Here is a 16,366-nt window from a genome sequence, read left to right as displayed (position 1 = left end):
GGGGAAGAAAGAGGGAAAATCAAGTCAGCAAAACTGAAAGAAAAGCAAAGGTAGCAAGGGATGCAGGAGAAAAAATTGCAGGAATATACGGAAAGAGCGGGGTACTAACTGGATTGTTCTTTGAAAGAGCTGGTGCAGACTCGATGGGCCGAATGACCTCCTTCTGTGCTGTACTATTCTATGATTCCATGAAAGTTAAAAGGAGAAAAAAAAAATCAAGAAAAGAATAGATCAGAAGGTGGAAGGACTAAGTTTTGAAAAGTACACAAGAAAAAACTTTCTACTGGTCAGTGAGTTGGTAACTTGAGAGTATAAATTCATCATTGCCTAAAGAATGGGGGCGGGTAGATTCAGAAATGTATTTATCAACTTATTTTCACACAAAAGATTACAAGGACAAGGAATGACCGACCAACCTACCAAACACAATGCTAGAAGCAGAATCCATTATAGACTTTAAAATGGAAGTAGATATGTATTTGAAAATTTTAACCAGCAGAGAACTGGGACTAAATGAACAGCTCTTTCAAGGAGCTGATTCAAAGGGTTGCATGGCTTCTTGCAGGGCTGTAAAATTCTGTGATCAATTAAAAGCTGGCAAACGCTGCAACCAATTTCACTCACCCATGTATTTCTTCAGTCTTCGCCCAATATTCTTATTCAGTAATACCAATACCATAGGTTTTCAATATTAAACTACAAAATGAAGTACAAACCATGAATGGAGGACAAAATGCTTATAAATTGGTGCAGATAAAGTGAACACCAGCAGCAGATTTTTCTCCACCCCTACCCAGTAATAGTAGCTAGTGTTTCCGTATTTATGACCTTCATCTGTTCTCCTTGCGCCTCTTTATACTTGAGAATAAAAGGTCTCCACTCAAAATACTGGTCTGCCTTTCTTTATACCCTGGTGTTCAGGGGCTGTACTTTTCCTTGTATTTCCTATATTAGCTTAAGATTACATTTTGTGTGCGCTTACATTTACTGTTGCATTTTACAAAATTAAACACACATTGTAATGTGCAATTCATTAACAAAAAATGTTCCTCAACTGCATCTGGCACATCAGACCATAAACTGAGACTGCACCTGGGAAAGAGGGGTTCTGGAGCAAGGTAGACTTGAGGTCATCCAAAACTCGGCTGCTCATGTCCTAAGTCGCACCTAGTCCCATTCACCCATCATCCCTGTGCTCGCTGACCGACACTGGCTCCCAGTTAAGCAACGCCTTGATTTCAAAATTCTCATCCTTGTTTTCAAATCCCTCCATGGCCTAGGCCCTCCCCATCTTTCATCTCCTCCAACCCCACCAGAAATATTTGCGCACCTCTAATTCTGCTCTCTTGAGCATCCTTGATTATAATTGTTCAGCCACTGGTGGCTGTGCCTTCTGTTGCCTAGGCCCTAAGCTCTGGAATTCCCTGCCTAAACCTCTCCGCCTCGCTACCTCTTTCCTCCTTTAAGATGCTCCTTAAAACCTACCTCTTTGACCAAGCTTGCCCTAATTTCTCCTTATGTGGCTCGGTGTCAAATTTTTTGTCTTATAATACTCCTGTGAAGTGCCTTGGGATGTTTTACTACGTTAAAGGTGCTATATAAATACAAGTAGTTGTTGTTTTGAGCACCAGATTTAAAATAAAGTTCCATATTTGAAGTAAAGGAATGATTGCTGGACAACCCACATTGGAGTAAAAATCAACAAAACTGAATACACTTCCACTTCAGCTCGAGATTTCCTCTTCAGGCTCTCAAATAACTAAAGAATGTTGCTGATTTAAATTTCTTTCTTGACCATATTTAAACTTAATTTGGCAGCTGTTAGGAGCCACATTTACAGCACTTTTATTTTTTTCCTCAGCAGGACTGTCAAAGACAATCTGCCATAGTTGGCACTTATCAAATCTCAGTGCTGCTGTAGTAGTTTTCTTTGTAAGCGATCAAAAGAACGATTATAGCTATATTAAAATTCCTGCACGTCTCAATAAATCAATTGACAAATATTGATGAAGGGGGGTTATAATTCACCTGCACCTCAAACCAGTAAAGGGGCATGGGTTACATAATGCTACTCTCACTGACAAAACACTGGGTTAAGTAGGTTTACTGCATTAATCTCAATTGATCACACGGTGAGCTATTTTGAAAACCGCAGAATCTACAATTTCCAACAAAGAAATATACAAAATGAGGTTAATAGCCTGTCAGGTTGGGTTTTTTTTTTAAGCTGGAAAGAAGGGTAAAGTGCCGGTCAGTACACTACATTCCTATGGCCAGTATGGAAAACACTAACTTAGTGGAAAGGCCCATCAAGAAGTTATCATTGGGTTGTTTATCTGATCAGCACTATATTTCTGGTGCCAGCAGCCTTACATGGCTTTATATAGAAATGTTATCAACAGTCTAACTTTTTTAGAAGTGGTTATTTAATTGTGGAGAGTCCTTTTTTTTTTTGCTGAACACACTTTCTGCCTTAAGGCGCTGATATTTTTGGTACTTGTACACCAATAGGCTACATCAGCAATGTCACCATTTTTAATACAGCCACAGCTGGCTCATATTACTGTAACGATTAGGCACTGCAGAGCTTCCCAGAGAGCTTAGTAATTAAAGGCAATGACTGATTGCAGCATTAAGCTAAACAAGTCAAAGTCCAAGGTTTGAGTGGAGTAAGCTGATCTTAGCCAAGGCAGCAGTTAGGGCTCTGCTATTAGTCTCAGCACCCCTGAGCTAGGGAATGAGGTAGGGGAGAGAAAACAGCCTGGATTCCTGCTCCCAGTCACTAAAAAAAAAATGCACACATACTGTTTTATCTCATCAAGGTGAAATCAAAGACTATTTGTAAATACAGGAACTTAATTTAGAACAAGCTCTGTGCCACTCAATGAATTTATCTGGTGAGAAGTTGCACCATACAGACAATGATCCAGGTTTGATTGGCAATTTACAGAGAGTTAGTCAATTTCACCTGGGGCACTATGGTTACTTTTCCCCCCAGGTTACATACAATACAGGAAACTCTATTATCCAGCAACAACGGGACCGGCGTGGTGCCGGTTTATCAAAAAGTCCGGATTACGGAGAGGTATAGTTTAAAAGGTACGAGAGCTCCATACACAGCAACAAATCCAGGCTTCCCTGTTGCTTAGCAACATGTGCAGGGACCCCAGTTACACAGCCACAGATCCAGGAACTGCCACTAATATGAAGTAAAACTTACCTGAACCTACTCCTGAATTTTGCCGGTTAACAGAGGTTTCCGGTTATTTAGGTGCCGGTTAAAAGAGAGTTTCCTGTACCACGATTGTGATTGTCAACTCTGGTTCGATATATTCCTGGAGGTTTCATCACGCGGCACTTGCCCATATTTTGCAAATGTCATTACATTTACCATATAAAGTTTGGGTCCTCTGTATTTAAATGTATTTGCTCCCCTGTGAGCCTCTAAAACATGATTTTACTCAATTGATTTACTTAATCCTGACTGGGTATCAGGAAATTGGGGAAGTTCCCTTGTGCCCCCATGAATGGTTCCCTACCATCCCTGGGAGCTGCTCTCTCTGATGCCCCATCAACCTGAGAGTGGGGCTCTCTGATCCCACAGCTCTATTGTGCAGCCACCCCTCAATGGCTATCCCAATGACCATTTGAATGTACACAATGACCAAGGGAAGCTATTTTCTCAGCACTATGCTAGGAAAGTGGTAAATTGTTTTTTAAAGCACTTATAGCTTAGCGCTGGGAAAGTGGAAAGGAGAGAAAACCACGAGTAGGATGGGAAGAGCCACAGTTGGGAAAGGAAGGAGAAGAGTCAGCAGGAGGGAGACCAGGCCCAAGGCAGGGCAAATGACTGGTATGGTGAGGCAGCACAGATAGAAAAGGCACGGAGGTTGAACACCAGAAGCCAGAACTGAGGCAGCAAGGGCAATGGCAGAGGCAAGAGGACTGGGCAGGGTGCTTAAAATGGACCTAGCTGGAAGCATGAAGTGAACAGGGAGCTTGAAAAGAGGACTCTAGACCAACGGCCTACAGGCATCCCAGGAATAAATCTTAGACTAATTCCAATAAAATATTTAACTGAATATAAAATTGAACCCAATCTGTACCAATATAAATAGCTGTGGATGGAACCATAAACCAGAGTTTGAAGGTGCAGGAGTGCTATCCACTGTTTGAAGGACTTCAAGGCAATTGGTATAGGAAATGATTGAAACCTAATAATTAATTCAAAAAACAGTCTAGAGGTAACTCAGATATAACAATATCGCAGAACAAAAATTATGACAAACAGAAACTGCACAGGAGATATAAGAATTTGAATATGTTACCAGTCAATCTCCCACTGTGATGCACACAGCAAGTTAAGACCATTCCATTATTTAGGACAAGCAGATTATAAGGAGGTGGGATAACTGGACTCAAGTGGGGGAGAAGGAGGAAGGGGAAGAGGGGTATGGGGAAGGTGGACAGGGAGAGGGGGCAAGAGGTGGGGGAGCAGAGGACAATAACAGAACACTGGGCCTGGCCCACTTCTTCATCGAGTGAGGACAAGAGTGGTGGGAGCAAGGCAGGGAGGGGAGAAAAACCAGAGAGCAGCAGGTGGAAGGGGAGTGGGGATCAGAGAAGAACAGGGAGTGGAGGAAAGTGGATGTGAATATGTGGCTGGCACAGTCAGTGCCAACTTTTCTCTGAGAGATGGCCCAAATATATCTCATGGGGGAGGGGCAATAAGGGAAAAAGATAATTCTTTCATGTAGTGAAGGGGCAACTTTAGAGGGTAGACATTCGACTTAGGTGGGTGATGGTGCTGAGTCACTTCCGTGTGAGGTCTGTGCGCGAGTGAGCAAGGGGGGGGGGGGGGGGGGCGAGTGTGCGGTGCTTGTGTGTGGTGGGGAAGATAAGTTATGCTTACATGGGGTCAGGAATAGGCCTGGATCTGTTCTGAGTTGGATAGGAGGGGCAAGTTTCAGCTCAACTAGGAATTGGAGATTTGCTCTTCGCGAGGGATGGGGAAGGTGGAGTTTGTGCTCAATGGGAGTGGAAAGAGGCCGGGTTTTTCTTCTATGGGGGCACAATTGTCTTTCTCGTCAGTGAATACGAGGTGGACAGCCAAGTTTGTCTTCTCAGAGTGAAGGAGCTATCTGTCTTCAGTAAGGAGGCAGAGAAGGCCATCCTTTTCCTCAGTGGTAATTGTGGAGGGTGTCCAGCAAATTTTTTGTAAGGGAGGAGGATGCATGGCTTAAATACATTTCTGTTCAGGGGGTTGCTGGTGGTATTTCTGTTCAGTGGGAAGTTGTTGGGACTTCTCAGAGGGAAGGTTTGTGTACTGATATCTGCTAGGTGCTGGCAGTGGCTCAATTTCAGCTGTAGGGTGGGGTTGGGGTTGGCAGCAAAATTGGAGTTCAGTGGGGTGGGTGGCTCTGCTCTAATTGTTGGTGAGCTTGTTTCTGCTCCAAGGTTGGAGGTTGATGGCTGTATTTCTTCTCAGTTGGTGTACGCACAACCATTACAATGTTTTGATCAACCTTGTCCTCGCATTCCCTATCTTTGCTCCATAAGACGCACCCCCACGAGTCTGTTTCATCTTGCGCTAAGCCGAGAGAGCAAATGGTTTCTGACTAGATCAATACTTATAACTTTGTTTTACTCGCTTGCATATATTTTGGTCATCCAGGCAAGTGATTTTTCCCCCCTGAAAGGACCAGAGTGGGATTTCTAAGCATTGAGTGGGGAGCTGCCACGTAACGTTAGGCGCCGTCATCACTGTAATCAATTGGACATGTGGCATTACATTCACAGCACCACCTACAGGCACAGTACCTTTGGAACATTGAGACCACTCACCATATTTAATATACAATAGATTAAACATTGAATTTCCAGCATAAATTGCATTTACTAACATTGAACATTTCCTGCTGCTACCACTAACCCAAAGTGTAATCATTTTGAGATGTTAAATTTACCACAAGGAACACAATTACTCCTCTCTTCCCCACCCACCTCCTCCAATTTACATGAAGGCAACACAAACCTCCAATTAATATAGCCATTGTTTTATTCAACCCTGCATGTAAATTAAGCATATGTATGTTTCAATCAACAGCTCAAAAGGTAATAACTGGATAAAATATGTTCTGTAGAACATTTTAGTCGAAAGATTGCCTTCAGCTGAAACTAGCAATTAGACCAAAACATCTTAGCTCTGAATATAGCACCATACAATTATCTGCACTACTCTCATCATCTATCTTCCAGCAGCAGAATCTGTCATTTCACACATGAAAATCTGGTCAATTGACTGGGTAGAAGAATTCTGGCTATCCAACCAGGTAGAACCAAAAAAACGAACCCAATCATTCAATATTTCCAAATTAGAAGGAACAACTTTCTTGATTGGCTCGTATCAGTCACAAATTACATCCTGGATCACTGCGACAGTGCTGCATTATCCCTCTTCTCCTCTCTGCAGCCTTTGATGATTGACCACACCATCTTTCTCCAACACCTCTCTTCCACTGTCCAACTCAGTAAGACTGCCCTCACTCGGCTCTACTCTTACCTGTTCAATCGTAGCCAGAACATCTCCAACAGTGGCTTCTATTCAATGGCCCACACCATTACCGCCAACGTTCCCAAAAATCTATCTTTGGCCCCCTCCTCTTCCTCATCTGCATGTTGCCCCTTCTGAACACATGGTGTCCCTTCTGAACACATGGTGTCAGTTTTTACAGCTCTACCTCGCCACGATCTCTCTTAATCCCTTCACTGCCTCTGTTGTCAGACTATTTGTCTGACTTCCAGTCTTGGATGAGCCACAACTTCCTCCAATTAAACACAGGATTAGTATTCAGACAAAATGATGAAAAAACACAATTTGGTATTTAGATTTGCACTGCCGTGAAATTGAACTGATGGGAATCATGTAATATCTAGCTAAAAGCAGCAGAATTTTTCTAAAAGGTTTCCCTTCATCAAGTCTTCTTCACCCTTTAATCTACTCTCAAAGATTTTGCTTAAAATGATAACGGATTTCCATGTGGATTGGGATGGGGGGGCGGGGTGGGGAGAAGGGGGAAAGAGAGACATCAAGTTCTCCAAGTACAAATGACAAAAAGTGAAGCCCTGATTTTACGTAACCCGTCCAGCAGGAACAGGGAAGGTTCAGGTCAGACATCTGTGTTACACCCCACTCGATCTTACTTGACTTCAATAGAAAGTAAAATCAGACGGGGTGTGGAGTGGGCATCAGACCTGAACCCACCATGTTCCCACCTGGCGGGTTATGTTACATTTTCTCCCTAAGTAAGTTACATTTTCTTTGCTCACTGAGTTTCACCGCTGTGGACTCATGTGCAAGCCAGTTAATTAATTCACAATCCTTTACTGGCAATCTGAAAAGCTGAAAATATATGCTTCATAAAATGAGCAATGAGCAGGAATTTCAATGTTCCTCACTGGAAAGAATCACTAGCTACCTCGGCAATCCACTCAAGAGAAGAACCGTATTAGAAGTAGTCAGAACTCACAAAGCCTTCTTCAGACATGGGATGTTTACCAACAAGTAACAAAGTGAACTGTAAGAAAGTACTAGGGAGAAAAGTCACTTTTAAGGATTATGGAGGAGGGAAAAGCTGCCTTTTTGGCAGATATCAATGATATGGCCAGAAGAGGACAGTCAAATTAATTTGTATTATCTTTGCCAGTCACCAGATGAAGCAGCTATACCATTTCTCAGCATCCGAGTGGGATCCAATGGAGCAGCCAAAAGGTTTGACATTAGACATTTTAAAAAGATTCTGGTAACTCCACAAATAAAGGCCTCCATATAGAAATATCAATGTTTGTCTTTGCCTGGAAATAGGAAGGGCAATCATATCAGTCACCGGGGATTGTGGGAAGGAGAAGTGATGGAGCTGGCCATCTTGTCTGCAAATAAGTGAACTACTGATACAGCAAGACTAACCTCTTGTTTTCTTCAGGTTTATTGCTAACACCCAAGAGGTATCTCTTAATAGTCGGTGGATTCTTTACTTAGCCAAGGATCTTGCAGACATAAAACTAGGTACAATTAATTTCATTCTGGGAGCTGACTAGAGAGGTTTTTTCCTGTTTGCAACATAGTTTCCTGTACTTTGAAAACAGTGCTATCCGGCACCGACAGGACCGAGCTGTTGCCGTTCCCTCAAACCAGCGTTAATGTTGAAGCATACGGAGCTTTTCAGCTCCGTATCTGGCAACAAACACTGTTGCTTAGCAACAGCTTCTAAACAGTCAGCCGTACCTTGGAAGCGTCTCTGTCGCTTAGCAACAGCTTCAGAGAGACTTTGCAGAGCCTGACTGTTGAAAAAAAAAGCCACGAGAAGAAAGAAAACCGAACAAAACGGCTCCTGATTTTTGCTGGTGGCTCGAGCTTGCCGGACATTTAGCCTCCAGATAACAAAGTTTCCTGTAGCTTTCAAAAGGCACTAAAGGGGTTTAATGTGTGCACTCAAATTGATTATACAGAAAATTATAATAGAAAACTTTAAATTGTGTGCCTATGTCTCCTAATAGACTTCAGAGGATGGGAATTTGTCAATTCTCTATCGATGGAAATATTAGTAGGGGATGATTACCCTCCAACACCATCTTGGCAGTTTATTTTGGATATATGTTGATTAAAAAGAGACAAATCCCTTTTCATTTACGAATTGTGAAGAAAATCCCTCCCAACCACAATTCTACTTTTTTCTTTTAGGTTAAAAAGAACAGCCTGCAGAATGCATCTCTGCTCAAGGAGAGATGCTTTTGATATTCATAAAGTTAGTGGTTAAGACAAGCTGTTTCTAGAACTGCCCTTGAGAAATTCATTGGTATCAAGTGGGTGGATCAACTTCTACTACTCAAGGCCCTGAAGTATATATTGCCCAGCTGTCCTTAGTACAAAAATTGGCCCTTGCCTTTGGGAAAAGACACTCTTTTTGCACCATTCATTTTCAGTTATCTTTTACACTATTCATTGAGTTTCATGAGGTAACGTGTCCCAGAACTCAGTATTGAGCTTGCCCATCGGCTACAGGTTGGTTATCTCTCCTTTGTAGAACTTGATGAATGATATCTTTCATAAGAATGTAAGAAATAGGAGCAAGAGTAGGCCATTCGGCCCCTTGAGCCTGCTCCGCCATTCAATAAGATCATGGCTGATCTGATCTTGGCCTCAACTGCACTTTCCTGCCCGCTCCCCATAACCATCGACTCCCCTGCAGCTCAAATATCTGTCTATCTCAGCCTTGAATATATTCAATGACCCAGCCTCCACCACTCTCTGGGGTACAGAATTCCAAAGATTCACAACCCTGAGAGAAGAAATTCCTCCTCATCTCAGTTTTAAATGGGCGACCCCTTATTCTGAAACTGTGCCCCCTAGCTCTAGATTCCCCCACGAGGGGAAACATCCTCCCTGCATCTACCCTGTCAAGCCCCCTCAGAATCTTATATGTTTCAATAAGGTCACTTCTCATTCTTCTAAACTCCAATGAGTATAGGCCCAACCTGCTCAACCTTTCCTCAAGACAACCCCTTCAACTTGGGAATCAACCTAGTGAACCTTCTCTGAACTGCCTCCAATGCAAGTATATTCTTCCTTAAAATGAGACCAAAACTATACACAATACTCCAGGTGTGGTCTCACGAACGCCCTGTACAGTTGTAGCAAGGCTTCCCTACTTTTATACTCCATCCCCCTTGCAGTAAAGGCCAATATTCCATTTGCCTTCCTAATTACTTGCTGTACCTGCATGCTAACTTTTTGTGTTTCATGTACAAGGACACCCAGATCCCTCTGTATCGCAGCATTCTGTAGTCTCTCTCCATTTAAATAATATTTTGCTATTTTATTCTTCCTACCAAAGTGGATAACCTCACATTTTCCCATATTATACTCCATCTCCAAATTTTTGCCCACTCGCTCAACCTATCTATATCCCTTTGCAGACTCTGTGTACTCCTCACAACTTGCTTTCCCACCTATCTTTGCATCAGCAGCAAATTTGGCAACAGTACACTCGGTCCCTTCATCCAAGTCATTAATATAGATTGTAAATAGTTGAGGCCCCAGCACTGATTCCTGTGGCACCCCGCTAGTTACAGTTTGCTAACCTGAAAATAACACACTCTGTTTTGTTAGTTAGCCAATCCTCTATCCAATCTAATATATTACCCCCAACACCGCGAGCTCTTATCTTGTGCAGTAACCTTTTATGCAGCACCTTATCGAATGCCTTCTAGAAATCCAAATACACTACATCTACTGGTTCCCCTTTATCCACCCTGCTCGTTACATCACAGAATCACAGAAACCCCACAGTGCAGATGGAGGCCATTTCGGCCCATCGAGCCTGCACCGACACATATCCCACCCGATCCCCGTAACCCCTGCACCAACACATATCCCACCCTATCCCCGTAACCCCACATATTTAATCCCCCTAACACTAAGGGTCAATTTATCATAGCCAATCAACCTAACCTGCACATCTTTGGACCGTGGGAGGAAACCGGAGCACCCGGAGGAAACCCACGCAAACACGGGGAGAATGTGCAAACTCCACACAGACAGTCACCCGAGGCCGGATTCGAACCCGGGTCCCTGGCGCTGTGAGACAACAGTGCTAACCACTATGCCACCGTGCTGCCCTCAAAAGAACTCTAGTAAATTTGTCAAACACTATTTCCCTTTCATAAAACCATGCTGACTCTGCTTGATTGTATTATGATTTTCTAAATGTCCTGCTATTACTTCCTTAATAAGGGATTCCAGCATTTTCCCAATGACAGATGTTAGGCTAGCTGGCTTATAATTTCCTGCTTTCTGTCTCCCTCCTTTCTTAAATAGGGGAGTTACGTTTCCAATCCGCTGGGACCTCTCCAGAATCCAGGGAATTTTGGTAGATTACAACCAACACATCCACTATCTCTGCAGCCACTTCTTTTAAAACCCTAGGATGCAGGCCATCAGGTCCAGGGGACTTGTCAGCCTTTAATCCCATTAGTTTGCCTAGTACTTTTTCTCTAGTGGTAGTTTCAAGTTCCTCCCTCCCTATAGCCCCTTGATGATTAATTATTATTGGGATACTTTGTGTCTTCTGCCGTGAAGACCAATATAAAATATTTGTTCAAATTCTCTGCCATTTCCCTGTTTCCCATGATTAATTTCCCAGTCTCATCCTCTAAGGGACCAACGTTTACTTTAGCTACTCTCTTCCTTTTTATATACTTGTAGAAGCTCTTACTGTCTGTTTTTATATTTTTTGCTAGTTTACTCTCAATCTATCTTCTCCCTCTATTATTTTTTTAGTCATCCTTTGCTGGTTTCTAAAAATTTCCAATCCTCTGGCCTACCACTATTCTCTGCAACATTGTATGCCTTTTCCTTCAATTTGATACCATCCTTAACTTTTCATACGCACTGACCTAAAATTTTTGCAATTTGAAGACAGAATTATCTCAATGAATAGCTATAAACTATGCATTAGTACCATCTATTATGACCAAGACCCCATGGTCCTACTTGTTTTGATTTGCATATTGCTGTATTCAAAGTTAATTTTAAACAGTTCCTCCGAAAATCAAGCTCCAACAAATCACCATCTCCTAGAACAAAGTCATGTAATGTGATATGGTGTGATTAATGGAAACCTAGAATAGTATTCAATTGGCTCTTAAATGATCCCAGGATTTTCACTTCTACTATTCTATCTAGGAGTTCCTTCCATGTGTTGATCATTGTGTGAAGAATGCTTTCTGATACCAATCCTAAATTTGTGTTTTACTAGTTTTTACCTGTGACCTCTTGTTCTATTCAGTTTAATTTTAAGTAATTTTCCAGATTTACCTTTTCTATACTGTTTACAATCTTGTATACCTGCAAGATTACCACTCAGATCCGTCCGTTCAAGCTAAAGAGCTCGATTTTCTCTAGATTTTTCCTTATAATGGAGACCCCCCCCCCCCCCCCCCCCCAAGACTGGGGATCAGCCTCATAGCTCGTCCCTCTAGAAAGCCTAAAACATGAACATCTTCCTTGTCTGCGAGACCAGACTGGACACAGTACTCAAGGAATGATTTGACTAAAGCACCATACAGTTTGATAGAAACATAGAAGATAGGAGCAGGAGGCGGCCATTCGGCCCCTCGAGTCTGCTCCGCCATTCAATGCGATCATGGCTGATCATCCAAATTCAGTACCCTGTCCCTGCTTTCTCCCCATACCCCTTGATCCCTTTAGCCTTAAGAAATATATCCAACTCCTTCTTGAATATATTTAATGAACTGGCCTCCACTGCCTTCTGTGGTAGAGAGTTCCACAGGTTCACCACTCTCTGGGTGAAGAAATTCCTCCTCATCTCTGTCCTAAATGGCCTACCCCTTATCCTTAGACTGTGACCCCTGGGTCTGGACTCCCCGACCATTGGGAACATCCTTCCTGCATCTAATCTGTCCAGTCCTGTTAGAATTTTATAAGTTTCAATGAGATCACCTCTCATTCTTCTAAACTCCAGCGAGTACAAGCCCAATCGACCCAATCTCTCCTTAGACGTCATTCCTGCCATCCCAGGCATCAGCCCAGTGAATCTGCGCTGAACTCCTTCCATGGCAAGAGCATCCCTCCTCAGATAAGGCGACCAAAACTGCACACAACACTCAAGATGTGGTTTCATGATGTGTTTTCTACTGTTTTGCCTATATAACATTTTATTTGCTTTGTTGATTGGTGCCGTGCATTGGTTGGACAGTTTGAGCACCAAGTCTACGAAAACTGCTAAATTAGCAACTTTATCATTAGCTATTCAACACTATTCATGGTGTACGTGTGTTGCCCATTTTTCCTTCCAGTGTGTATACTTCCAAGTTCTCGGCTCTAGAGTAATGGGGACCATTACCTGATACTCATTCGGCCAGAAGGTGCTAACTGCCAGCTCAGCCCGGTGCCATTCTTCTCCCCGAGATCCTGTCACATTCCAAATAGGATTTGCAAGGGCTCCCTTGTTCACTCGGACGAAAATGTTGAGTGTTCCTGGGTTCAAGTAATCTTTACTGTACAACCAGTAACTGAAATCTATGCAGTGAGTGTCGTTTTCTTTCATTAGTGGAAGCAAGAGTCGTGCTTTGTCTCCTGACATATGCTGGGAAGAATCAACCATCAAAAAGGATCCTGTTGGAAAAACAAACAACACATCTATTACACATTTATGCAAGTCATAGAACATCAAGAAATTTATAAAACATTGCATATGCAGGGCTGGCTATATGCATATGAATAGATTAGATGCAGCTTATTTTTCATTTTATAAACTGCAACGAATGCCATAGATGAATTAATCTAGGTTTTTTAAAAAACAATATTTCAGCCAAGGTTTAAAAATAAATGTGTTCATTCTTTCAAGACTGCAACAGCACTTAGAATTTAAATCTAGATTACTTTTCTTCAGCATATATACTCCAAACATAAAACAGCTAGTGATGTTTAAAAGCTATTCCTACACATCTCCCAAAATAATGTCGGGAGCAACACCAAGGTGATAAAAGAATAAAAACAAATATTTGTGTTTGTACAGAGAGATGAATTGATACCCAGAGACAATTAGCAAACATGTGACCAGGTGTTTCAACAGAAGTAAAACCTTGCTGTTGCAAACTGAAATGATCAGAATCTCAAAATGAAAGAACGGCTGGAAATCATTCCAATTGTTGAGATTTTAAGAGTGACTGGGAAGTGCTGACTAACTTTTTTTGTCAGCAGATCTCCCGTGCAGTCAATGCAAGCTGACATTCTTATTGAACAAAACAATGACAATGACAATCTGCACTTGTGATTAGAAAATACTTTTAATAAATAAACCGCACGGTGATTTTTCAAAATTACCATTTCAGATATTTAATGGCCAATTTTAATTCACAGCAGGCAGGGGCCGAGGCGGAGGGCAAGTCACCCAGCACCCCGCAGTGTCAGGCCACACAAGTTTCGGGTTAAAATTGCATTCGGAGCCCAATGACGTTATCTGCATATTTAAAGAAGGACCACGCTGCTTTTCAGAGGGTGCCTCTCTCACCTGCTCAGAAGGGCAGATTAAATTTGCAACCTGCGGGATGGCAGCAAGTTCAGTTGGGGTAAGTCACCAAGATGTTTTAATTGCCCACCCACTGACTGGATTTTTGCCAGGCAGGCAGGGTTAAAATCAGCCCTCTAGTGTAAGAATCAAGCATGGTCAGCTGTTGTCCAGTTAATTGTTGAGTAAAGGTCTCTGTACTCTGCTCCAATAATTACATCTTAGTCCCAACCTCAGAAGGGCTTACTGCACTAGCATAGCAGTTTCCATTTCCCGCACTAGCCATCGTGTGGCTTTTCTGACAGAGAGAGTACAGATTTAGTAGCAAATAAGGTTCAATTTTGTACTATAAGCCTATGTCGAATAGGAACAGAGTTCCTTACAGCCAGATAGAAGATATTTTTGACCCATCAATCTGGGCTGGAATCAGAGATAAAAAGGAAGTCTAAAATACTGTCGCCCAAATCCCCCCACAATCCACCTTTATGTATCTTAACATAATGTCATTGTCATACGGCCTCATAATATGAAGTAGGTTGACTATTCAAAGAATTTCACAATTTAACGGTGGCAGTAGAGTCATTTTGTTAGCAAAGAGAAAAAAATGCCACCAGCTGAGTGGCTAAATACAGGAAGCATCATCTATTTTGAGGGCGAGCCCTCATTGCTGTGCTGCAGGCACCAAAGAGGCGCTCCGCTGCTCCATGCCTGTGCAATATCAGGTGGCCTAGATGCTGAACCAGCTGGCAGGAAGGTAGGTCGGGGAGGCGGGGGCGTTTAGCCCAGGGCATCAGCAGTCAGCATTATTCTTGTGGAGCCTGGATGAGCACTCCCAGACCCACAAGAATAAATTTTAACCCTCATCTTTTCAGGCCTCTTCTGCTGTACCACCAAGTTATACTGAGTGGAGTCCACAGATCAAACTTCGATCAGTAGGCTGTTAAAACTGCATAGGGGTCCTATGTACGTAATGATGTTTGCAAGAAGGAGGAGGGGGGAGGGACGGGCCAGGAGGATGAATTGTGGTGGGCAGGTAAGGTAGGCTTATGGCTAGAGCATTGGTTCTCAACTTTTTTTGGTTCAAGGACCCCTTTTCAAATGGATTAGTAATCATGGACGCCCCGTCTAAATTATACTATAATAAAATACTCATAATAGGAACGTGCTGCATGTAAAGAGTATTTTAACAATACTTTTAAGAAAACAGGTATTTACTTCCAGATATCAGTGAGATGGGTGTGCCTGCTTCTCACACCAATTCTAGGCACTCCGCAGCAACAGATGGCCACTATTAGCCACTTAGTGCTGGACAATTTTTAAAGTAGTCAGCAGGCTGGCCAAGGGGAGTGAGGGCACGAGCACCCATGCACATACTGGGATTCTGCTGGAAGTGTGACTCACCGCCATAGTGTCCCACATGTTCTGTAACAGCTGCAATGTGGGATTGTACGTGTTAGCGTGAAAACATTCAGGCACATTTTTGAAGGGCCCTGCAGGTGCTCTGATCACGTGTCGGGAGGATGGCACAGGGTTGCAGCGCCAGGGAGATGAATTGGCTGGACTGGCAGGGAGCACTCATTGCAAAGTGAGCGAGAGTTGTGGGCCTCTAAGAAGGTGGGCCCAGCTGTTGAGAATAATTTGCAAGGCCTGAATCAGTGTCCGTTTTATAAAGAGGAGCAGACTTGAAATGATCTCTGGTCGTGGACCCCCTGGAATGTCTCTACAGGCCACCAGTTTGAGAACCACTGGGCTCGATCACAGTGTAAATTGAGCAGCTGTAAAATGGGTGCGTGTGCGTGTTCGGGGGAGGGGAAAATGCCACAATAGCTAAAGCTTTTTGGGCTGCATGAAAAACATCAAAATGCTGAGAAAATCACCTGCAAATCACAGGAGAAAACAAAATATTAGGCAGACCACAGTGAATTCCACTACCTAATGGTTAGAGGCTTTTGATAACAGTTTGACAGACAAACTGGATTTTATCCATTATAAAATGTTGACAAAGTTGCCATTATAAAATGTCATAAAAAACACAAGAACTAAGCCGAACATGAAATATGTGCGTTACGCAGTATTATTTGGATACTGCATATATTCCATCATTGAAACACTTGTATCTTGCTACACTGAATATATTGTGGCGGAGACCACATAGGGACAGTAACACAATTCACTGTATAGCCAATGTTGTTATCACTCCACGTTATGTACGGAACTTGGTTGGGTTATCGGGGCAGGGTCCCTTTAAGAGTCGTTGATTGTGTGATGACGTCATA

The 16,366-nt window shown here is 42.7% G+C and overlaps 1 protein-coding gene across 8 annotated transcripts in view; it reads right to left on the bottom strand.

Annotated features, from left to right (window-relative positions):
• Window positions 1-16,366, bottom strand: part of ptprk (protein tyrosine phosphatase receptor type K) — a 702,201-nt gene that overhangs the window by 509,757 nt on the left and 176,078 nt on the right. For all 8 annotated transcript variants that reach the window (XM_085997159.1, XM_085997160.1, XM_085997163.1 and 5 more), the window contains exon 3: window positions 12,924-13,195. In XM_085997159.1, the coding sequence (XP_085853285.1) occupies window positions 12,924-13,195 (272 nt within the window). The remainder of the gene's footprint in view (window positions 1-12,923; window positions 13,196-16,366) is intronic.

The sequence above is a fragment of the Somniosus microcephalus genome, chromosome 9 (assembly GCF_052327205.1).
Source record: "Somniosus microcephalus isolate GS21.2 chromosome 9, FLI_Smic_1.0, whole genome shotgun sequence".
NCBI classification, from domain to species: Eukaryota; Metazoa; Chordata; class Chondrichthyes; order Squaliformes; family Somniosidae; genus Somniosus; species Somniosus microcephalus.
This window is presented reverse-complemented; position numbering and strand designations above follow the sequence as displayed.